Source organism: Platalea leucorodia (genome assembly GCF_965183815.1).
Source record: "Platalea leucorodia genome assembly, chromosome: 1".
Lineage (NCBI taxonomy): Eukaryota > Metazoa > Chordata > Aves > Pelecaniformes > Threskiornithidae > Platalea > Platalea leucorodia.
Genome location: NC_138823.1, coordinates 142,530,644 through 142,556,798, shown reverse-complemented (window position 1 = coordinate 142,556,798; position 26,155 = coordinate 142,530,644). Strand labels below are relative to the sequence as shown.

The 26,155-nt window shown below is 38.7% G+C and overlaps 1 protein-coding gene across 1 annotated transcript; it reads right to left on the bottom strand.

Moving 5' to 3' along the window:
* Positions 1-3,720: 3,720 nt before the first annotated feature.
* Positions 3,721-26,155, bottom strand: HEPACAM2 (HEPACAM family member 2; the record flags this gene model as incomplete). The annotated part of the gene is made up of 10 exons (XM_082320405.1): positions 3,721-3,757; positions 5,805-5,917; positions 8,315-8,388; positions 9,716-9,753; positions 9,876-9,900; positions 9,985-10,110; positions 13,368-13,664; positions 18,282-18,566; positions 19,966-20,316; positions 26,086-26,155. The coding sequence occupies 10 exons, from the start codon at positions 26,153-26,155 to the stop codon at positions 3,721-3,723; spliced, it is 1,416 nt and encodes a 471-aa protein (XP_082176531.1).

The window sequence follows — 26,155 nt, the reverse complement described above, 5'->3', positions numbered from 1 at the left end:
CCAGTGCTGCCAAGCCCACCACTAAACCATGTCCCCAAGCACCACATCTACCTGGCTTCCAAATACCTCCAGGGACTGGGACTCAACCACTTCCCTGGGCAGCCTGTTCCAGTGCCTGACCACCCTTTCAGTGAAGAAATTTTTCCTGATATTCAACCTGAACCTCCCCTGGCGCAACTTGAGGCTGTTTCCTCTCATCCTATCGCTGATGAAGCTTCTTTTGTTCGTTATTTATAAACCTAATAATATATGTCCTTTCCAGTGAAAATGCATAGCCATACACGGACCCACAGAACTATTAGACATTATGTGCTGCATAAATGAAATTATTTTCTTAAAATATTGTACAGGTATTTTGCAGAAGTTTAAAAGACAACAGTTTAAAAGACAGACAGGGTAGACTTTTGTCTTAGATTGCTAAAGTCATCTCACCTTACTGACAGATGGCTTAATTTGAAATGGCTTGCTGATCTATTATCAAGACATGAGCACAGCTTCTGAAACAAAATATTTCAGGAGCCTTATAATGCACGGGCCAGGTGTGCCTACAGTGAGCTTTAAAGAATGAAGAATGGAACTGATATTGAACTGATTTATTTTTGTCACAAAAATACTTAGAACAATGTATACTACTGGCAGTTTTAAATACAGCGGCTCCAGAGGTGGAGAAGCAGTTATTTCTGTAAATCCATCTGCGTGTTTGGCCCTGTGGCCCTGCAGTCACATCAAATATGGTAAGATGGAATGGTGTCAAGCACTTCCGAAACCTGTATGCTCATTTCAGAGCAATTAAAATATCTACTCCAGCAAGAAGAGGAGGAGAAAAGAGGGCAAAAATCAGACTTTGCACATCCCAAAGTGCTGTCTCAATTTGAAACACACAAATGAAGTCAGCTTTGAATGAACGATGGAGGAATTTGTGGGGGTGGCCCCTGAGCTTCTGGATCCTTCAGGACAACTTCAGTACTTCAGAGTTCTGCCCAGATGTTTTTACTTACGGCTTCTGCCTGATGCCTTCATGTCAGAGGGTTATTTCTTAGGGAGCAAATCTGGTGACTACGTTATCTTTGAGATCACCTAGTACTCCTCTAAAATCTGGGCAGCACCAGCTGCTTCTGTGAAGTGCTAAGTCCTCTTTTCCTCACGTGCAATGGTGAAGTTGTCCTTTTCCCTTTTTTTCAGCATCATGAGATCAGAATATTCACTGAAAAATGTCTTACTTTTCCTCGTCTTTGAAAGAAGGAGGCGGGAAGAATATTTAGTAAACATGGATTAGGGAGGTATTTTAAATAAGTGGAAATTATTTTTCATAATACAGAGTGCTTTCAATAATCCCATACAGCCTGTCCTAAAGGGTGGAAACACTGTATACTTTCTTATTACTCACCCTAATGATTTTCCACACAATTAGCTGTTACTGAAGTATCCTTTTTTTTCTGTAGATGATTCTAATTCAGTTCATAACTCCCTTTTTCCCTGTCTGCAGCTAACTGATGCCATCTAATAGCTGACCCTGTGGAAATAATAGCGAATTTTCCTGCAGGATTCAGACACCTGCTAACAGACGCTTATGAAAGAGGATTCCTTTATTTGTGAAGGGACTTGTAGCACACTGTCTGTTTAAACAGAGTAAGATGATTGGTTTCATTTCCACTGGAGAATAATAATTTTAATGTATAAATAGCCTGAACATTCTGCAGCTTGCAGAAATTACTCAGATATTACTTGCTCTTCTAGTCAATGAGAAACAGGCTCTTCAGCAGCAAATAGAAAACCAGTTCAAATGCAAAGGAAACAGAATTTAATAAGAACACATTATTTTGAATAATATATATACATACATTTTTAAACTGTTAACTGCCTGACAGATCAGTTTCTATGTTTGTAAATTAAAAGATAATGTTACATTACAAGAGTTAAAAGAATGACTTTATTTTAAACCCCAAATGTATTTTGCAGTCTGACATATTGCATTTATTACTTTTCATGCCAATATGGAGACCTTCTCTTGTAAAAGTCAACGCCAGTGAAAAACTCCCATGCACATTTTTTTTGCCATTTTTTTAACAAAACAAGCGTGGGAGGCATCTTGGGCCTGATTCCTCCCTGTGCCTCCCACCCATTATTTTAATAAAATATATAGGTTTCATAGTGCAATTCTTAAGCTGTCCCTTTGTCTTTTGTATTCACAAATAAGGGAAAAAAAAAGTAAGGAATGAAAAAAATCTTCATATTTTTAAAGAAACTATTAATTAAAAAAAGAAAAAAAAAAATTTAAAAATGGGCAATTTGGAGCACCTGAAGGAAAGGGACTGTCAGTTTGAAGAGAAATTGCTATTTCAAGAAAAGCTGGCATAAGCCTTTGCCATTCTTGGAGTTGTTGGTGTTTCTTTTCAATATATAATAAAGAAAAAGAAGTCACTTTTGTATGTTCAGATGCTTTGATTTCATGTTCCCATGTGGTCATATACATCTAGAAAAAAACAGATATGATAACAGTTGTCTACAATGCTGCCTTTCTTTTCTTTAAAAAACAGTGGTGCAAACACATAAACAAACCAGAGGTTCTAAACACAGAAGTAAAATGGTTCTTCAGCTTGAATGAGCTCTGGGGACATTTGTAACATTTGGGGACATATTTGTAACACACTGATATTTGACTGAATTTTTAGTATCCATAAGATCACGAGTTTTGAAGAGATAGGACTAGTGGCAAGACAGGTCTGAACCATAATTAATATAATGGCTAATGTAGCACCCCACATATTGCTGCTTTTTCAGTACAGGTATTTCAAGTTGCTCATACATTATCAACAGTAATGCACTTGAGCCCTGCCATAGGGTAGTAGTAGCGGTGGGCTGAGTCAGTGTAGCCCGCGGTACAAACCCTGTGCTGAAATGCCTGGCAAGGGTTCGCATCCTCATTGCTCCTCAGCAGCTGGCAGGGCAGAAATTTGTGAATGGTTAATGCTTGACCTGAGAGAAACAGTGTGTATGAGAGGAGAGGGGGATGGTGTAAATTTATCTCCATTTGAAGTGAAAATGAAACCTAAGTTACCAACAGTTTCAGAAGAGTTGTGAGCTGTCAGTGCTTATGTATAAAAGCTGGCTAAACTTCTTGCTCATTAGCTTTTGCAGCCGTTTTTGGATTTCTTTCATATGTGGAAGAGAGTCTGTTGTCCAGTTTGTCACAGGATTTATATTTAGTTTAAAAAATGTGCAGGGGTCATAAAAAAAAAAAGACCCACAAAAATGGCTTAAAAGAGTGTGTTTAATGAAATAGTTGTGTGTGTGACAGTCACGTAACACCCGGTGACTGTGGAGCCCAGAGATGGAGCAGAACAGTTTCCTCAAAAACTGATTTCATCTTTTCCCTTTGATTCTTTAGGGGAGCAGGGGAGGGAAATCTGCAAAAGACTGTTGTGAACAGTGACTAATATCACCATGTGAACATAAAAGTGCAAAGCCAGCTATCATCTCAGGTAATTTTTTGACTGCAATTAGGTTATGAGTCCGTCAGACCAAACCCAAGAGAGTTTAAGAGTGTAATTACTTTCCAGCAGTATTCTTATTTTTTAAGAGCTGGGGCGCATCTAAAATTTTGTAACTATTTAGAGTGTCAGAGGCATATGTACATCTGTGGACGAATGGATAAAAAGGCTGATAAAAGCATAAGGAAAAGTGGAAGGAAAAAGCTGTTCCCAGGGTGTTAGGCATTGGCTAGTCTGCAAATTTGCTGGTACTGTCACGGGGATTTCTAATAGCAAGAGAGAGAATATCAGCTAACACTGTAGAAGTTAGATTCAAAGAGGATTTGAAAGATTCTCAGGCTGTAAATCTGAAAATGAAACAGTGTTTTTGACTATTTTTCTGTGCACATTAATTCTAATAAATTTATGAAATTACAGCAGTTCCAGTCAGAACCACTGGGAATAAGAGTAAAATGATCAGTTTGCCAACAAACCTGTTTGGCTCCCATAGCGTCCGTTCTTTTGTTTTGCACAAAGAGAAATTCCTGCCATAAGCAGAGTGCAGGCAAGTTCTGTATCATTTTTCCCATGAACATTGCTGATTACTGTACAGATGGCTGTATACCAAGTCCGTGGGATCCTTCCATAAGCAATCATTACTTTGCACTACAGGAGTCTGGAATTACTTTCCTAGTTCCGTTCCCTGTTCTGTGGTGTTTTGCTTTTTCCTTGAATGGTGAAGCATCCTGGTGCAAGTACCAGTACTGACTTAGCTGTCCTTATTTATTTACCACTCAGAGCGCTCCTTCGCGGCAGGCCAGGAATTGGAAAATTCATGAAAGTGGTCTTTCTAATCTGAGTAGTTTACCCATTATCACGTTTAACAGATTTTGTTTTATTAGTGAAAATTTTGTTCCTACGTTTCTTTTTTAAAATCTCAATATATGAAAAGAACAGCAACTGGGTTTATGCAAATGAGTCCTTTACAATTACAGAATATGTTTTGCGAAGTTTGAGTTGAAATCTGAGCTGTCACAAAGTTCAAGTTACCTTTACTTTGAATTTATTCCTGTTTTAGAGGGGTCGCGTATCAGTGAGAAAGTTGAGAAGGAAGACATGTAGGAGGAAGAATAAGAAAAGATGTACTTTATGAATGCTATTTTTTACATCTGGTTTAAAAAATCATCTTAAGGTTCAAAGTGAGTAAGTCCAAGCAGAACAAAAATGTCATTAGTAATTCATTATTGCTTTCTCACTGATCAGCTTGCTTTTACAAGCATACCTGCATGTTTGCATACATAATTTGGCCACACAGTTAAAAATGTAACCTGCACAAAATTTTTAAAAGTGTAAGTACTGAATGCTAATGCAGTCACATAAACATTGTGATTACACAGCCAACTGAGTAGTATATTGGTAAAAGTATGTATTTTCCTTTTCAACCATAAAAGCAACAGAACACATCATAGAAACACGGAAAATGTGATATAATAAGCTTGTTACCAAATGAAGTCTTGTGTGCTGTTCTTAATTTGTAAGAAAGATTGTCGATATTCACAACAGATTTATGGCAGCTATACCACAATTACAGAAACTTTACAGCGTATTCACTCTTCTTATGCCAAGAAGCACTATGAAGTAGGTGATTTGAACAAAACCAGGACTACCAGACACTAACTGCATCAGCACAAAGTGCTGTGGTCTTTCTGGTATTTAACTAACTCAGCAAAAGCGTTTCTGTGGAGTTCCCAGCCAGGGTACCGCAGAACAAGAATTCTTTTGCTCTAAATCATTAGTTAAGATACAAATTAAGACATTGCTTACTCAGGTAACTAAGCATTGTCCGTTAATATTTCAGTGACCATTTTAACAACCACTGGTTATTGATCAGCTGACCAGTTTCAACATTGCAAAAAAAAAAACCCCTAACTCTACGTGGCACATGGCCGGCAGGTCTGGAAGCCATGCTACCGATTAAACGTCTTTGATTGAAGATTTAACCTGCTCAGTGGGAAGTGCTGATGTCTCAGTGCTGTGAAACTATAGCCACCCTCTTAAAAAATTTGGGAATTTTCATTTGAAATTGTGTTTGAGGATCTTACCTTTTGTTTTTCACACTTAGACAAAACTGGCATGATGAAACAGCGGACTGGAGTCAAGGACAAGTGAGGGACTGGATAAGAAACGGTGGAGGAACTGATGTAGCTTATGCCTGTTTTCCTTCCTTACCCCTCTCACCGGCATCAAACACCAGCTACCAAAATGTAAATTGTTCTGGATGCAAAAGTATTTGTCTTTGAGCTACCACATGAGCGCACACAGGCTTTAACTTACTGTTGATGGTCTTGTTGGAGCTGCTCAGGAATATGCTGAATAACTTCATAAACCGTACTAAGCATATCCTGGCCTGGGACAAAGTCAGAGCCAGGAACAGATTGACTTGAAACCTAGAAGTAGCAAAGAGTATTCCTACTGTAAGTACAAATGGGAAAAGATTCAACAGAAATTAAATAAATGATAATGTAAGTTCTCTTTAACTTTTCCCTATCAATGGTTTGTGTGTGGATTTAACAGTTCATCTCTACTAGTTTACATTTCATTTGAGTAAGTTTTCATCACATTTATAGTAAGGCAAGCAATAGTTTTAAATTCAGTTAGGATCTTAGAAGATTTAGGATGCAGCTCCTGTGTTTAATATAGCAAGTATTTTATATTAGTGTACCACAAGTCAAGGAAGGAACATTTAATAAAGAGAGAAGCAGGAGAACAGATAGTAAAAAAGGAGAAAATATTCAGGGAAAGGGTTCAGCATAAAACTCCCAGCAGCATATCAAAGAGAGGAAACTGCAAGGAATTTCCATAAATGAAGTAATAATGAATTTGTTCAATACGTTAAGTACACAAATCTGCTCTTATGTCAACTCAACACCCAGACTCCCCATCCATGAGGAATTCTCAGTCTTCCTGCCTCTAACCAACCTCCAGTTCTTCATTATCTCCACTTTCTTATTTTTCCCTTTTTCTGCTATCTACAATGAATTAGTGGATCAAATGCTGACTTTATCTGCAATGCCATAAATCTGAGTAACTGAACATGAACCAGTGGAGTTTCTCCTGTTTCTTGAAATTTTACTGGAAATGAGAATAGATTTCATTGCTCGTACATCCATTTTGTTGTCCTTGTCACCTCTCTCTCCCTCATGACCTACTAAGGCCCCAATTCTGCACGAATGTCACTTTGTGATATGATCATCCTAAAGGATATCATAGTGTGCCTACGGCTGTGATTATTTAGGGCCTGATCTCTGTACTTAATAAGCCTCCTATGGTCACAAACTTTCACAGATACAGTTCTGCTCCTCTGTTTTCTAAAAGCCTATTATCTCTGCTGTTGTAAAAGCCTGTCCTCTCCGCTAACTTTTATGATAGCACTCTAGCCCTAGAAATGTCTATTTCAATCATCTGACCCCAGCAGAGAAAAGGGTTTATTAATCTATGACTGGTTTTTGCTAATATATTAGGTATTATGAGAACTACTCATAATAACAAAATAGGTGTGACTGTTGATGGGACCCTGTGTGATCATGTTTTAAGAGCTCTCCCCTACCTGACCATATGGATGCTCTCCAAGGGTACCAGACTATATTGCCAGAAATTTTCCCTAGCAAAGGGAAAGTGCTTCGTCTACTTCCTCCCAGTTTCAGTCTGTTGTCCCTAAATTTTGTGGCCCTCTTTCTCACTTTTCCTTTGTCCTTTTGCACCACATCAGAATGATCTCCAACTGCTATACAGTAATGTCAGCAAAGCCACAATCCAGAGAAGTAGCATATGTAGTAGGATTTTTTCTGCTAGCAAAATTCATGTGCTTAAGTCTTCCCCCTGCAATACACAAAGCTAACAAAATAATTCTTATGAAATACAGGTGAGATTTAGTTTGCATATTTTTACAATCTGAATCTGAATCTGAATTCTCTCAGTGCCAGGAGGCACACAGGGTGCGAACATCGTTCTTCCACTTCGATCGGTCCGCGGCTGCGTGCTCTGGAGTCCCAAGGGCCACAGCGCAGTCTTCTGTTGTTTTTTTCCTCAAGACATGACCGATCCAGTTCCATCTCCTCCTCCTCACTTCATTACTGATTTTCTCCATCTCCGCCATTTCGGTTTTTTTGAAAGTTGATGCTCGTCGTTTCTGCAACTTTTTTTTTTTTTCCGGGAGGAGGTAGTTGGCCTCCTGCCCAACCCCCATGACTTGGAGGGCCAGTGGTTTTTCTGTCAGGGTGGCCTTCCCTTAGGCTGCGTTGGTTCGCGGCACCTTCTTCAATTTTATCCGGTGCACCCCCCAGAGAGGGATCCCCTATCCACCACCCAGGGGATGCGCCTTCTAGCTGTGCAGCCCCAGCCGAAGGATATTTTTACAATGAAAACTTTAAATACCCTCCTGAGGCTTTTCTGCACTGCTGAAGTTGTATGTTGCGTGAGCAGCAATATTAGGGCCAAGGGAGAAAATGGCATCACAAGAATTTGCTTGTGTGACAGAAGGGGTTCAGTGCTACCCATCTACCCAATACTACTAATATTCTTTTAATATAGGATAACTGAACTGAGATTGTTCCCTTTAGAACTTGGTTAGTTCCTTACTGCACCATGTTAATACAAGTACTGAACTAGTAACATAGTAAAGAAAGAGTAAGCACTGGGTAAACAACAGCGATGAATATTGTGTCATAGAGACATCTGTGAAAAGCAACAGGAGCAAACTGACAGAAGGATTCTAGTACAGATATTTAGTACACCTTAAGAAATAATAGAAAAGAAACAATCAGATGATGATGTAAATCACATACCCTAGAACCACTGGCAAGATCAGGAATAGCGACAAATTCATATATCCCAAAATCATCCAAAGCGCTTTCATGTCCTAAAGTTAGAACAAACAAATGGAAAAAGGTATCGAGATGTAGTATGAATCTGGAAAAGACAGCTTACATAACGATGGGCAAAGTCATTTGGCCTAATTTTTAAACCATCTGAATATTGGTTGTTTGATCTGCTTTAAACCACTTCCCTGCCAAGCTCCTAAGCTGGCGTGGAGCGAGGCAGGGCAGCTGCGCAGCCGGTGTGCACAGTGCTTGGCTATCTCCAACACCTCGGACCAAGTGAGGAGCCTCTTGCTAACCTCAGTAACAGTTTTGGTAGAGCCATTGGGACTCCTCGCTGGAAAGCTAAACAGACTGATTTACTTTCATTTCCCTTAGAAAAGAGGCCCAGTCTATAAGCTCAGCACATCTACACTGTAATGAAGCAGTTCCACCTGAATCTTTTATAATGCTGAGAATAAAAAAAGGAAATATGAAAGCAATAGGTGCCACATTATTAAACCAGTTGACAGATTGTATCTGGGACTTGAGATACAACTTGTAGTTAGGGTGGGAGTCTCTTTCTCTATTGTTCAGGAGATTTGAGACTCTTGGTTGTCTCTCGGGCATCACTCCACAGCAAAGGCTGCAGCACTGGAGACAGTGCTGAGATTCTCTCCTCTGATACCACTTGCTGGGGTGAATGACCATCTATGCTCAAGTGAATTTCTTACCTTCCTAAGCTTCATGTACTTCTCTGTCCTCTCGCATGTAACAGCTTAGGGCCTGCTCATATGCTTTGGTAGAAAGGGATGGGAACAAAAGTGCTACCCTTCCAAAGGATGGCCGGTCTCCAGCCTTTCCTGCCCAGGATGACGTGGGAAGGATTGTGGAGGGAAAAGAGGCAGTGACAAAACCACATTGGGTCCTGATGACACAGAGAAAGGTAGTACAGAATGCGGTAGAGGCTAAAATATATATACTGTAATGTCACGTTAACGTCTCACGATTTTGGTACTGATTGGTGCCATGAACATTTAGAAGTGTGATCCTCCCGTGGCACATCCCCTTGCACTCCTATCCTGTAAGAACACTAAGTTATTTCATATTGGTGAGAACAGCAGAATACAGGTAATTCTAACCAGGATTAACAGCTAGAATTCAAGCCAACAGGTACCTACTGCTGTGAACGCCAGGCGTGAGCTAAACCCATGCTGACCTGTTGCCATTTTGGTTTCATCTTAAGTCAGCTAACATAGAGGTAGGTGTGCAACCCAAGTTAAAAACACACTTCCCTTCCTTTCCTTCTTTCTTTTTGTACGTGGAGATGGTAATTTTTTGCAGGAATGGATTTTGACCTTATGCTCACATTTCTTTCATTAGCATTACCTGAAAATGTCTGTGCCTTCCTGTAATCAGCCTCTGGCCTAGAAAACATAACCATGTTTTTCAGTTTGATGTGTTAAGCCAAGGAAAGAAAATTAATATGATAAAATGCAAGTATCTTGATGGAAAGGACTTCAAGACCTAAGAATGATTTATTTTGTACCTGCTCTGCAGCTTCTGCTGTATCACTGAAAAGAAGAAAAAAAGAAAAATCATTCTTTTTGCTCTGATGGTCTAAAAGAAGAGCTGGAGTGTGCTTAACTTTTACATACCTTTATGTGGCTGATATCTTTTCCATATGAATAAAAAGGCCATAGCTAGGATCAAAAATAATGAAATTCCCGTTATTACTGCAAGAGATGACAAAGATTTTCCTTTCTGGGCCAGCTTTTCCAATCCTGTGACAAAGAAGATGAGTACTGTAATTTAGTCTCTTGTTCTGTATCGTGTGCTATTATGAAACTGAAAAAATGCATCTTTTGAAATTCATCTGAAGCTAGTAAACCTGCATAGAGATATAAACTAGATATAGAAAATTTGGATTCTTGGGAATTGGTAATATTTTTTTTTCCCCAAAAATCTCCTGAACTGGAAAAGCAATGATACACATAAGAGAAATGAGTCCAGAACAGATTGGTACCTAGAGCTAAATGAAGGTCAGTAAACGTAATCCATGAATTACGGCATCACAAAAAGTAGATGAATATTCTAATTTTAGGCATAGAGACACCAAACTACCAAGAAATTAGGTGACAATTAGGTGAGCAGTTCGTGCTAGATGGCAGGGAAATCCTCCTAGCTGTAGGTCCTGTAGAGTAGGAGGGGATAACTGAACTGTTGTATTTTTTCTAAAGATTTTCAGATCACTGACAGTCTGGTTGTTTATCAAATCCCATCAGAAGCCAATAAATCATGTTTGTTTGTATTCATGTCTAAATATCCAAATTATATCCAAAGTATTTCTTTCCTTTGCTCAGATCTTGTGCTGAGATATGTAATACTGATTTACTGATAAAACACAAATACAATATGTATATAATTACATACACAAAACCATGTTGAAAACATTTGCATAGAATTTGCAAAGACAGCAATGTGAAAGTTAGGAAATGCCAGACATAGTTGCTTGTGCACCCTTAATTTCCTCCTTTCGCTCTGAATTGTGCAGAATTCATGTAATTAAAGGCTGTGTCACAATCCATAGAGGTAAATTAATGCTGCATATTTATCAGTGCCAGCTTTATGAGTACAATTCAAATGTGTATTATTTAGCTGGATGTGTTTCCAGTACATCTATGAACTCCTGTGCAGACTGACAGAGTTACTTACATCTACTTACACCTGCATGTAATTCACTGGCATTGTGCTGGCTGTGCGTGCAGCGGTTATCACAAAAATGAAATATGTAGATTTCAAATCAGATGAATCCTGAACATACGGGAAAATAAATCACTGCCATTTCACCAAATTTCTTTCATACTCCTTCAATGTACTACTCTCCTCAGAAAAAAAAAAAAAAACAAATGAAATGCTGGAGAATCAGCTGAGTCTTTAAAAATGTTCTTTAAAATGAAGAATTTCAAATTTAGACTCCATAAATCTTATCTCCACAGGCATACCGGTGCAGAAAACAAAGATGTGCTCTTTAAGTGCACTTAACACACTCAAGTTGACTCAACTTGAGCACTGAGCAATGACTTGTGTACATAATGAGATACATCCTCTTATTTTAAAATCCAACTACTCTTGGCTAAAACTGGGTAACAGCTTAGTGCAATGATTAATATAATTGTAACTTATTGATATAATTGTTTTCTTGATTAATTTTAGCATTAATTAGGCAGCTGTTTATAGCGCCATATAGGTGAGTTTCAGTCCCTTAGAGGGGGAAGTTGTCTAAGGTCTTCTGAAACATCGAAGTTCCTGTTGCTGCTGAAAACGGGGTTTCCAGTATCTTGAGATGCACGGTCCAGGCTCTGTATTTAGGATTATGGGGACAGGGAGAAGGGATATGGAATAATATGGATAGTCTTTGCTTAGTGTGCTTAATCAGTTCCAACCAGAATCTAGCCTGAGCAGGATCTGCGAGGTTTAGCATTGTGTGTGAATTCATACCTCTTCGAGTCAATCAGTGCTGCACTGCAAAGTGTAGGCTTGACATCTGGATTTATTGCTATCTGAATAAATACTCATCAAGAAGAAAATGGCAATATGGGGGGAAACTGATATTTTTAAATTTGCAAATACACAGGACAAAATGTTTTAAAAAGCTTTATTTAGGCAAAATATTTGTAATTAGGAAATGTATGCTTTTAAGTGCAACTAAACATGAAGCTGTGGAGTTTTCCCTTCTTTTCAGCCTTTGAAAGGAAATCTCAGCTGTATTTCTTAACACTTATTGATAAATGCTCACATATATATCATAGCCTACATGAACTTCCTGGAGAAACGTCATGTTTTTTGTTACTGACACAGAGCTCTGGTTGCATTTTCTTTCACCACTAACCACAATGTTTAGTTTTAAAGTGCAGTATTAGCTTTGTAAAATTGCAATCCATCTTCCTCTCAGCATACTGAAAGCCATGGATTTGTGATGAATCCGTAAGTCAGCCTGAATGATGGACATCTGCTCTCCTCGTTTATCTGACTAACAAATGGCTGAGCTCTTTGTTCTGCACAACCAATATTGCTTTGTTAAATTTTCTAAAAGGCAATCTATTCTATCTTGTTGAACACTAATAGCATACACTTCTTATCTGAAAATACTTATATCAATCTGTATCAATAAGAGATAACAGACTTCCTCAATATCTTGGTCTTCGCTGCGTGCTTCTGGAGGTTTTCTCAAAAAACTGCTTTGTTGCTGTTTAACGCAATCTGATACAGGAACTGAGGTTATAATGTATGAGGAATTAAGGTGTGCCTTCAGCAGAACCTAGCAGTCAATCCATAGACTCATAAATATGACAGTGAAATAATTTTTATGAACAAATTGTAATAAAGCCATTCATCATTACAGCTTGCATTATTATCATACACTAAACTAAGGTTCTTATAATACCTAACCACACTGGAAAAATATCAAAAAGACTTTCATTGCTGTGAGTCTGTGCCTGGTTATTTTAGTCACTGATGTATGCTTGAAATTTTCCCATGTACTGGTCAGCTGGTGGCCTCCGGGCTCACAGCTCCTCAAAGCTGTGGGACAGTGAGCCTTGGACAAAATCTGCCCTTGTGAGGAAAGGCCTGCCTTGGCATTCAGCAGATTTCTGCTTCATTCTCTCCATTTGTCTTTATCATTTTTAGAGGCAAAAAGAAAGAAACAGAGTAAGAGACATATAATTCTGCCACGTTACTTGGTCCTGATGAGGTTTGTCTACCAAGGAAGTTTTTCTACTCAAGGGATAAAGTTCCAAATGGCCAAATATATTGTAGTGTCAAACCCACAAAACTTCAGCATCTTAGTGGGTCTTGTCCCAAGCCGTGTCACGCTGCGAGTAGAACCCGGATCCCGCTGAATGGCCAAAATCCCCTTTACTACATTGTTAGCAAGACCTCACTTCTGATATATATTCTCTCTCTAAGAATTATTTCCTTTTTCTGGGGTTGACACAGCTCAGACATTACAGTTACAGCAATGAATTAATGTTCTTACCTACAGAAGTAACGACGACTGTGAAGTGAGTTTCATCTCGTTTTCCAGTCACGTTGTTGAAAGCACGGCACATGTAATCTATTGTCTTCTGGGCCACTTTATCAGATACAACTTCCAGGTGGGGTCCATATTTGATTACATGAGTGGTATTGTCAGCCCTTTGAATCCACGAATAAGTATTTGGTGGATTTGAATCTGCTGAGCAGTCGAACAGTATAACTTCCCCCATGTCAATTGTAAACACCGCCCCTATATTCAGACCTTTATCTGATTTAACTCTAAGTCCATAAGGTCCATCTGCATTGAAAAAAAAAGAAAACACAGTGGAAAAATTAAAATCAAAGTATATAATTAAACTTTAAATAGAAGCATATCTCTAAACTTAGAATTTTTAAGTTAGACTAGCCTTTAGAGTGGCTGGCATTGGATTCAATCATTTCAATTAAAAGGCTTTCAGTTCAATAATTTGATCCGTACTAAGTTTACTTCAGACTACACCCACTTAATACTGATCTAATCACTGTTTAGGGAAAGCACAGGTCTATGCATCATTCAGTATGATAAAAAGAATGAAAACTGAAAACAGCTGGAAAAGCCATGAAGTAAAGGAGCAGGACTTCTTCAGGGGCATATTTGACCCTTTCTACTTAAATGCCAAACTTACTGGCGTAAGTAATTAATTTCTCTGCACATTTAAAAGTGAACGAATTAGCCTTAATATATATAAACATTCACTGTAATACTTTGCTGTATAATAATTTTTTGGGGAACTGTCCTACAGGTATAACATAGAGTGGGCTGTGCCTTAGATAACTTCAGAAAAAGTTTTACATAAATGACTGCTGAAATAAACTTTAACCTTCCCCCCACTTTAGTAGGCTTCGACAATTTCAACATTTATGTTTCTTTCAAGAGTAAGTCCTTGTGCTGAAAGAAAGCTGTGTTTCTGAATATAATTAGAAGAGGCATATATGGTCCAATAGTCATGTGTTCATTATTCAGAAAATTGAGCAGCGAAGTATTTTTAGGGTAATCTTCATAGGAAAATGGGAAGGGAAACAATATATTTAAATATGATAAGAGTATTTCCCATGCTATTTTTAATAGATCATTTCAGATCACGGGGTTTTTATGTCTTTACATGTTAAAATCTATTTTTACAGGGATCTAAGTATAGAAATTAATGTAGAGAATATAATAATCAAAATGTGCCCTATTACATTACTTTTTCCAGTGAAAAGAACTAATCATTTTAATGTTGCTAATTCCCTAAGGGCTTACATGCATAATCAAAAATGCACAGACCTAATATGGAAAGAAGCCAAAAGAAGAAAATATGCAGAATGAGCGGGAGACCTCTTTTTGGTAGGATCCCTGAAGTTCAGTAAAGCTGCTGACAAGTGCCTCACACAGAATGGCATAGCAAAAAGACAGGTAAGTCAATATTATGCCCATTATAGACAGTGCAATCAAGTAATATTTCCACCTTCCTATGGTTGTCTGGAAGCATTAAGATAACGTATAAGATAATGTTTGAATGTGAAATTCCCTGCTACATAAAGTGGCACAGTGGCACGTTCCAGACTCTTATTTCTCATCAGGAAATTCAGGCTGACATTAGACCTTCCTCTAACATGCACACTTCTTTTTATCGTCTGTCTTTTTTATGAGACTGATTTATTCTTCAAGAACACATAGGCACGCAGCACAAAACAGGCCATTTTGTATGTGGCTCCGGGTTTTCTTCTCTATTTGTGAAGGCTTAGACAAGAGAATGTAGACTATCACACCATGGCCTCTGTTTAGTCCACTTTTAACCAAATGTCCATATTTCACAATGTAAACTTGTCAAACTTTTTATTTTCTCTACTTATTTCTTAGTGGTAAGCTTCTTGCAGTCTCATTTTAAGGAAGGCCCAACATCACGCATAGTATTTACTTCCTTTTTTTCAGATGGGAAAGGAGAGGAATATATATATATTATACTGAACTTTAATTTTTTTATAAATGAAAGTAAAACCCCTCACACACTATTTATGGGCAGGAATACACTTTTTTACTTTTCAGAGCAATTCAGTGGTTCCTCCTATCCAATCCTTCTTTCTTAGAATAATTAGCTTTTATTTTCACTGATAATATAACCTTTGACATATGTAAACAGAGATTAATGGTAGGAATAGCTGACTGGTCTCTGTGCCCCCTCACTATAGTGGGAGATTTGCCACAGTCTGCAAAAGACTCAGAATTGAGTTCTGCTGTTTTATCAGTATCATAACAGTGCAGCATAGATAGGTAACACTAACAATATTACTACACTTTTGTATGAAAGCTGCAAATCGAAAGAAACCATTATAAAAACACTGACACACACTGGCTGGGGAAGTATGTTTGAAAAAAACCAAAGAAAGGTTTTCTGAAGGAACAGTCAAATCTTGGCAAGGTCTGAAAAATGGCATTCTTTGACGAAGTCAACACAAGCATCGGGTAACCCTTCTGCTTCGCCTGGATCAGTCTGTTGCCTCTCCTGGGCATCGCGTACAGCATCAAGATCCCTAAACACTGGGTAGCTGAGGCATAGACACAGCTTCAAGGATGATTCTGAAAAGCAGGTAATTAACCCTTTCCTCTCTAGGACTAAATATATGCTAGCTTTGGGAAGTCCCAAGGAAGGAAATCCCACTTTGTTAAATTCAACTCCAGCAGCACAGTACAACAGTTTCTGCTGCAGCCTCCATGACAGCAGCTTCTTCCAGTCTTGAAATAATTTGTTTCTGGGTCACACTACTGCAATGGCCATGTTCTGGGGTGCATTATCATCATAGCTAATGGAGAAGCAGCATAATATTAATGAGAAATGAAGAACAAAACACTTTTGGTTCTCAGTAAAAACCACAGTGACAGCCTTCATTGATCCCTCAGCTCTACTTCTCCTTTCCAGTATCGTTCTCAACTGAAATCTGCCTCTTGTCTCAGTAAAGCCAGTTAACTAAATGACTTGTAAAATAATAAATCATCTGTTCTGAGTAACAATTTACTGCTCTGTGGGAATATTTCCAATTGCTCCTATCACCACGAGACTGTTACAGTTTCCAAGCAGATGGCAGGTATTTACTGTGAGTGACCTTTTTTTTATCACCCCCCGTAACTCCCCCGCAGCAATGACATATGGCACATAGAGATCCCGGGGCCTGTTCCGGATTGTTATTGACAACTGGGAGCTGGGAGACAAACTGCCCCTCCAGGCAGAGGTTGGACCGAATTATGTAACTATTCATATAGCTCAGGAAGTAAGATCCCAACTCCCATCACTAACTTGGATACAGATAGTAGCGCAACAATTGCAGTCTTTCAGCATTGCATTCTTTTCTCTTAATATTTTTTTTCAAATTTGAAATTACGCATGAAGCAAAACCTCAGTTCTGATGAAATAAAAAGTACATTCCGAAAATGAAAATATTTATAACAATATTTCCACATGTGGAGAAAAACTGAATCTCAAAGTTTTTCATATATACAGATCTTTCGAGCTGTATATCGCAATCACTCAAACAACAAAAGGTTCCAGAAATGTGGACACCGAAGTAACTTTGAGATTTTAAAGTTCTGCTAAACAATGGGTCAAAAATAGGTTGCCAGTTTAGAACTTGGAAAGATTTTTCAAATTTGCTGGAAAATACGTGTAGCTGAGTGCGGGAGAAGGGAGGAAGCAGTACCAGAACTGGGACTGGAGGGCACACACCGTGTCAGTGCAAGTGTCCCAGACACCCCTCAGTGCGAGAAGTGCTCCGGAGCCAGTCCTGTGCGCAACAGGTCGGGAGCGTGAATGCCGAAGGGGCTGTGCCACAAGCGAACAGAGCAGTCTGAAAGGTAGCAAGAGTGGCAGATATTTTTCTAGCCTGACCTGATTTTATTGCATTGTAAGAAGGCTGTCAGGTTGTGCTGGATACAGCATCCCCAGGTTTTGTGTAGGTATTCTTTGAAGAGAGAGGTGTATAAGGTCCATTCATAGCTCATTAAAGTGAGAAAAGCAGTAGAGACAGCGCAGTCATACACGTGCAGCTCTCATTCTTACTACTTTAAGCGCTTAAGTGAGCTGAGATTGTGACTGTACAAAAGCAGGCACTTAAAAATGTGCTACCTTGAGGAAAGAATATGATGATTTTTTTGTTATTACGGTAACGATAAGTTAAAAATCCACCAGTGCTGGTTATTTCCTTGTAGAGCATTTTATCATGATTCTTCTGTCTAATGTGAATGGAAGCTCAGTTCACATCTGCCCTGTTTAGGACTCTTTGCAGCAGCTCCTTCATCTTCATGTCTGCATTGCTGTAAATTTGATAAGCTGCACCTAAGGGATCAGCTCTCGTCTAACAATGTCCTTGTTAGTCTTCACTAATTTAGGCAGTCTTTTTCTCTTCTCCTGGTGCAGTTCAGCGACCCCCACACACGCTTTACATGCAAGACACCCCCTCATCCGATTCTTCCAAGTTATAATTAAAAATAAATAAGTAGCAGAATGGATAATCAGAGAAGAAAGGAGGAGGAGGAAAATAGGACATAGTAAGAGGTGTAGGTTCTGAATATGCTGGTAGTGCAATCATAACAAGTCTAGGGCATGGGCTGTCTACCAGCTGCCAGATTACAGAGCCCAGCAAAAGCAAGAGCGAGCACCAGCCCTTGGCTGGACAGGAATCCAGTTCCAGTGCTTGCACTGTGCCATTCACACAGTGCCATTGGGTAAACTGGTTATATCTGAACAGGGCTGGTGGTAAGGTAGGTACTGACCCGTCTGATTTCAGCTCTCCTCTGAGAAGGACAGTTCAATCCCTGAGGACATGAGGGTTAGAGCCTAGCAAAACTCTTTCCAGCCAGATCATTTATACAAAGGTAATTATGAATATTTCATATACTCACAATATATGGTTGGTGCAATTATCTCACTTTCCATTGCACTGACAGGGTTAGATACCAGACAGCTGTAATTCCCAATGTCTTCTTTTACAACAGGAACGATTAGAAGCGTTGCATTGTTTGAAGAAAAGGTGTAATTAGGGCCGGCAGGGAGAGGCTTCCCATTTTTCATCCACTGGTAAACTACCCTTGTACCTTTTTCCACAGTACATTTTAATGTAATATTCCCTACATACTCCACTACCCCTGAAGATGGTTCAGTATGTACAATTGGCTTTGTGACAGTAACTGTAAAATAAAGAGATATGGAGAGTTATAAAAGTGACGAGCCAGTATATTACAGTCTTCATTGTCAAGAAGATACAAATAGCAGTCATCATCCTCTCTGGAAAGTACTCGGTTTTCAAATTTTATTTATTAAATGTGGTTAAAGGTTGAAAAAAGAAGTCCATATTCTCAGCTGGTGACTGTAAGAATCATTCTAGTACTTAAATAAAACTAGACTGTTTATATTACTGGTAATACGACAAAGGCTGCAGTCAGGTACACCATAGCCTCCAGCTCCTGCCTCATAAGCAATCCCACAGAAATGAAAAGAGTGCAAAGCACGACATTGCCCACAGTGTGCGACTTCCCCAGTATGGCTGCCTGCGGCTTTGCTGACACTGGGCACCACTGAAATATGCTGTCAACTCAGTCGTGAGGATGACTGCAAACTGGGATGGGTGTGGGAGTTAAATGGCAGCTACAACCTTATCATGCTCCTACGTCATTCATTTCTTTATTCCAAGCCCAAGAGTTACAGGGCTCCCTCCATAAAATCCATAAATTACAGTTGCTTCTTGTCATTCTTTCAGATCATTATTTTCTAATTCCCTTTTTTTCTATCCCCGCTACAAGGAGTAAAGAACAAAGAGGGAACTTCGGTATTTTAGGAGTTCAGATCTGGGCTTCTTTTACAGACACAAGGTCACCGGCAAAAGTCAATGACTCCTCTTTGATAGTGACAGAAGGTAAAAGATGGTAGGCCCAAGTAGACAGCTCATCTACCAAAAGAGAGAATAAAGGGTCAGTCAGCTCTTCTCTGTGTGACTGGCTGTACAGCATAGGCAATGTGAACAACAACTAAATCTTCCAATAAAAAAACTGGAAACAGTGGGATAAGACACTGGAATAAGATTCTACAGGTGGGGTCGAATTTTGCCCCCTCAAATCCCATTGTGGTCTTTCCTTTTTTAGGGACACCTTGCCACAGTCCTCTAGCTTGCAGGCAGAATAAAATCCTGAGTTGGCAAATGGTTGCAGATTTCCTCGGGGAAGAGTTTCTCAGGGAAAAATACTATTTGAAAGTTAATGCATCCTCATGACTGACAGCACAGCAGAACCTTATGAAACATTATTTCATAGAAGTTGGTCTAATTTAATATTAATTATTGGTTTCTATAGTCCTTCAATTTTTTACTTATGATCCTGAAACATTAGTCAATATATTAATTTTGTTTAAAGATGACATGTTGCAGCGTTCCCTCCAGCAGCAGTAGAAAATAACATAACTTAGTTGTTAGTATTTCTTCATGTATGGTTAGATTAAATTATATTTTATTGTAACTGGATACTAAGAACCAGTACTTCAAAACTACTGTAATTTTGTTTTTCAAAATGAAGATACTATATTTTACTAACTTACCATCAACAGCTACTTGAATCTTTTGGCTGGCAGCTATTGTCCCATTTCCACGGACGTTGACTTTTACAATATAATTGCCCTCATCACTGATATGCAATGGATTGATCATCAAAGATGCATTCGGTGGTATTAGGGTAAACTTGTGCTGGTATTCCAAGTCTGGAACTACTGTTTGATTTACAGAGCCAAGCAAGTATTTTGGATTACTTTGAGGCCTCTCAAAAAGCCAAATTATCTGGATTTCAGAAGCTGTAGCATTGAAATTGTAGTCAACAGTAAGATGGAGTGGTTGCCCCTCAATACCATGGATGGTATGAGACGGTACTGTCAACTTTAAGGCAGAACAAATACCTGCATAAAAATAAAAGAACAAATAAACAAACCCAAAACACAAATGGAAACCCTGGAAAACTCAAATGAGAAATTCTGACAGAGAAAAAACTCCCAAGGTTAGAGCTTACACTTTTTTGTATGGTTATAACTCAGATTTCAGGTAAGAGAGGGGCAAACACTCATTGACCTTGGTGAAGCTGGATCTAGCTACAGAGCTCCAGCTTTAAAATATATGAAAAGCCAAAGGAAGGATATTTGTGATTTCTGGGCAGAGGATCTTGTATTGTTGAAAGTTAGACAAAAATGAGAAAATATGCATTTACCTTAATATTTTAAGTATTTTCCCTTTAAAATATACCCAATTTCTAGGTCTTATACTGTCCAACAGTCTTGGATTGCAAACTAAATTTTTAGGATTTTTTTTTCTGGGTTGGTTTAGGTAGGGAGAAATTTCTTAGTGTTACTTTGCCAGTTATACTGAGAAACTAACTGAAAATCTAACAAGCAGCACTTCCATGAATTTGTCTGATTAAAATTATATATCGCTATTATCGCTGACTGCTCTGTACACGTAAGACTAAATTCAAGAAACATTACTAAGCTTCCAAAAGTCAAGTATTCCAATTTTAGGAAAGAGCAGAATTAAGGTTCGTTGTTGGTATGCACAAAAGCAAAATTTTCAGCCACATGATTAATCCTGTTCTCCAAGAATCCTGCCTCCGCTAGGTACAAAAAGGCCACTCCTCAGTTAATCATTGGCTTTCCCATATATTATTCTTGAATAATTTTTCATTATGTCAGCCTGAGACAGATTTATAGAACATTATTCAAACTTTACTCTTAGGACCGTTTCCACGTGAACTTTTCCACAGCGCTCACAAGTACAGCAATGGTGTAAAGTGTTGACATTAATGAATTGATTTCACAGCACCGTTATAACTGATACAAGTTTACAGATGAGGAATTTAAGCCCAGAGAAAATTAACAGCAAAAATAACCACTCATTTTGGATGATCAATTTGAAATATTAAGGACTGTATTTTTCAATATATATATGTATACACAGATTTTAGTGTGTTCAAGATGCAACTCCTATTGACTTGAGTTGCAGGTTTAATTGCTCAGCTTTGAGTGCTCAATATTGCTGAAAAGCACACTGCAAGTGCTAGGTCAAAACCCTAGGAAAAAAGCAACCTCTTATTAGTAAGAATATGTAAAAAACGTGATTTGAGTAATCTGTCTACCACTGCTGAAGAGCACACTGGAAACTGAGAGAGACAATGCACGGCCCAGGGCAACATGCAATGCTTTCACCAGGCACCATCTATTCTTCTCCTGCTACTGAACATCTTCAGTTGGACCAGATGATCCTCGAGGTCCTTTCCAACCTGGTATTCTGTGATTCTGTGATTCCTGACACGCTTCCCAATACCTGTAACAAAAAAGTAACTCCCCAGCTGAAGTACATATACCCTCTACCTGGAAAGGGGGGACAGAGGGAGCTATGTGTGAAAAATATGTGACTGTGCTATTAAAGATTAATATAATGTAGAGATAACCTTGTTTCTTAAATTTCCTACCTTCATAGCATTTGTCTTTATGACAAAAAGAAATTGTTAAAGGTTCATTTGTGTCTAATTTCCTAGGTTATATAGCAGGAAAAGATAAAAATATCAATTCGGGAGCATAATATAGTATCTGTATCTGTCTTTGGGGTTAGAATCTTCAAATTCCACTGCACAGCTGTTTGCCACTTGAGCTAATTGCAAAGAAGACTGTTGCTGGGGATGAGGGTAGGGACACAAAAAGGGGGTGAGGGTAACAGATGCAGCATGGCAGTATGTAATGCCAGTAATTAACGTTAGAGGTACTCCGGAAGGGCGTGAAAAGTGGCAGAGCAGAGGTGGTGTGGGAGGGGACTGGCTCATGGGTAGCCAGCACTGTTGTCCATGCTGCTGAAGGCGCCCACAAAACCATCTGTGAGATGCTAACTGTATTTCAGGAAAAACCCCTATTGCTACGAAATCTCTGGTCGTATTCTGTCCATTCAGGAACTAGTGAGTTTCATAGTCAATACAAAGCCAGCTACAAAGTATACCCAAAAAAACGTAATTTTGTGGCTGGCTTCACTTTTCATAAAGCTGAGCAATACTATACTCAACTAGAGAAGCCAGCTTGCAGTGTTTCTGAAGGTATGGCAGGGAAACCAAAGGAAAACATGGCAGAACACTATAGGGGCAATGTGTATAAAGACTGCGAAATCCTTTGACAGAAAGACTGGCAAAGCCACCTTTCTTAGGGGCTAAAGAGGAAGCGGGCAGAGGACTTCAGGTTGCATGGACGCTGATGTGGAAAGGACGGCTGGGGGACAGCTGAGGTGGGAGGAGAATGGGACAAAAAAGGAGGAAGAGTGTAGAAACATATGGAGAGGCTTAAGTGGAGGATACACAGGACAGAGATGTTCACATGCTTAACTTTTTCTAGATCAAAACCCTGAAATGGCTGAAGCACATCAAAGTGAAGCCTCCTCCCCTACCTCTTTTTAATAATATTTGTGGCATGTTGTTCTTTCACTGTTTGTTCTTCCACTGTTCTAATGCTGCACAACTCTTAGAGACTTGCTAGACTCTGGTTAATGGGAGATTAGTTTTGTTGGTTGTTGTAACATTTCTCAGAGGCGAATTTCCTCCCTGCAAACCTTACAATACAAATCGGATTTAAACTGCTGTTGCCCATTTGAAAAAAAGAGCGTAATTCCTCAGTAAAATCCTTCACAAAATATGTAATGTTGGAAATATAGTTCATATAACCCATCAAATACATTTCAATTTTTAAACCTTGAATGAAATCAAAACCATCTGTCAAACACTGGGAGATAATGTGAATGATCAATTAGAAGATATGTCCATATCCTTCCTCATTCTTTAGGCATGACATTGCTCAATTTTTGAGTTTATTTAGCTGTCAATAAGTGATTGTGCTGTAGGACAAGAAGCCTGTAACAGCTGCAGTGTAATCATAAAACACGTATAACAAATAATATTTCTCAAAGATCTGTTTGTGCAGAAAATTACCAAAAACCAAGCAGGCCTAGTGAGCACTAGGATAACTGGGACCACCAGCGTAGAAGGTACCACCATAACACAGCAAGATCTAGAGAATTGTGGCTGGAAAACTTAATTTCTTCTCAGTTACAAAATGTGGGAATAGAAACTGTAAAGTAACTTTGTTCCATTTGATTCATGGGGAAAAGTGGCTGCATGTAACAGGTGGGAAAGACATTTTGATCTGCAGTTAAAGAAATTCTTTTAGCAAAGACCAGAGGTGGTGAGGGCAGAAACCTGCTTTTCCCCTGGAGTCTGTTCAGGAGTGACTTTGGGCGACTGCAATTTTTGCTGCTCCCTCCGGGTCTGCTGGGCTGATTTCGTGGAGTGCCATCAGCATGCGGGAGCTCTTCCGTGGCCGGCAGGGCGACGGGCAAGGCAGGCTGAGGCTCAGAGAAGTTACTAGATAATGGTGCTCTCCTGAAGGCAAGGGTTTTACAGGCGCAAGGCTAGGAGACTTCTGGCTTTAAGAGAGATCAAACTTTTTGCAGCCTGCAATATTCTTCATCAAAACGGTTATCTTATCTTCTTCACCAAAAGGGTTATTTCTTCACCAAAAGGGCAGTCAAGCACTGGAACAGGCTGCCCAGGGAAGTGGTTGAGTCCCCATCCCTGGATGTATTTAAAAGACGAGTAGACGTGGCACTTAGGGACACAGTTTAGTGGTGGATTTGGCAGTGCTAGGTTAACGGTTGGACTCAATGATCTTAAGGGTCTTTTCCAACCTAAGTGGTTCTATGATTCTATTCTATTAAACTAATTTTGATTTTTAATTAAAACTGAAGACTGTTATGACTAAATTAATTAATTTAATTAATTAATGTTAATAGTGAAATCAAGCCAACGTGCCAAACTCTTAACTTCATTCTCATCGGGCACAAATTCCATACAATTTAAGGCTATCTCTATAGGTTTCTAAATATAATACACATTTTTCCAAGACAATGGAATTCCAAAAACTAGTTTTTGTATCATGATCATAAGGGTTGTACCAAAATGACCTCCATTTGGAGCTCAGTGATCTGTGCTTTGCTTCCATCTCACTTTGCTATCGCCAGTATTAGCAAGCACAACAGTATCATTGTTGACATAAAACACGGGCTGCAGCTTTAGTTGAAATAAAAAACTATGACATAACTTTTGAGTTTACGGCATAAACTGAAACCTGCTTAGCAAGGTTTTATCATTCTCTGAATTTAACATGCACATCTCCTAGTCCCAGTGAGTTTGGATTCTCAACTGCTTTTCACCAGAGTGTTCATTTAGCTCTTCAGCTCTCCCAAAACCCCAAACTTGGTGTAAAATGTCACTAGATCAGTGATAATAGTTTTTACACTTTTTGTAAATATGTCCATTTATGAAAAAGAAAAAACCAAGCAGATATAATGGACCAGGGAATCTGCAACTCCGATACCCCCATTTATATGAGGAGAGACTCGGGCATACTCTTCCCCAGTTTGGGATTTTTGCCCAAGAACAAGTGCCACTGAGCTTCGTTATTAGACTCAAATTTAGCTTCTGAGGTCAATGTCTTTGGTGGGCTTTGGGTCATGTGCCCAATGCAGCCGATTCTTGTCGTGATACAACGTACAAGCTGCACGTTTCCCGCACTAGGAAATGTGTATGTCTGAGTAAGGGTATACGATCAGGCTTCCTGGTGAACAACCGCGTACGCTAAAGCACTCTGCTTGCGTACCGGTATCTCTTGCAGGATTTTAATAAAAAATGTCCAATAAAGTTGTAATGTAGATAAAGTTTATATTCACTGTGGTTTTTATCAACAAGGGTTTTCATTTTTAAAGCAGAAATCCAATAATCTTCATATAAAACTGCAATTGTTATGAAGCCAAAACCCTTGATGAAGTATTTAGCTCAAAATCAAGGAAACGAGGTGACTGTATATGAAGTTCACAAAGAAGATAAAAGAAAAATCGTCCTTACACATGAATGAGCAGAGGATGCACTACATTTGTAATATTATATATTCCCTCTGTTGATATTGACAAAACCAATTAAATACAGAAGAAGTGAACTACAAGAGTTTGTAGAAATATAAGTTTATCTAACATTTGATCACAGGATATTCCTGTCAAAGTGCACAGAGCATCTATTTTTATCAAGTGCATGGATAACAAATGTATGCTTATGAAAACTGCACCCAGATACCAAACAAATGTACTATTAATGGGAAGACATTCTTTACTTGATTGAAAGCTTAATTTAGTTTTAATACCAAGTACATTTAAGTATTACATGTAAATTTTCCCTATTAATGATAAGGCATCATAATGAACTGAAAAATAATGCATCAGCAGTGTCTCAACATAATACATTTTTAAAGAGATGTGTAACAGCTTCTGTACAAACTTTGGTTCAGAACCTGTCCAGCCTTACTTGTTAAAAAGAATGCATAATATATTAATTAATAAAATCTGACAATATATATGTAATCAATGCCCGTGTTTTATACACAGATTATGTATAGCACTAATTTTTGTCAGTTGCTAAAAGTTTATAGCTTCACTCATAAAAGAAAGTGACACTATCTGATTAAAAGCTTTTAGGCTACTTTCTTGAAATAAAAACATCTGACAATACAACAGAAATATCTTTGAATTTAGCAGTATAAAACCAACCCACATTTCCACAGTGACAATCAAATATAATTCATACTGTTTCTTACCTACAAGCAGAAAATATATTTTGCACTGTAAGTCCCAAAAGAAGTTGGCTAAAGGGCTCCATGAAAGCAT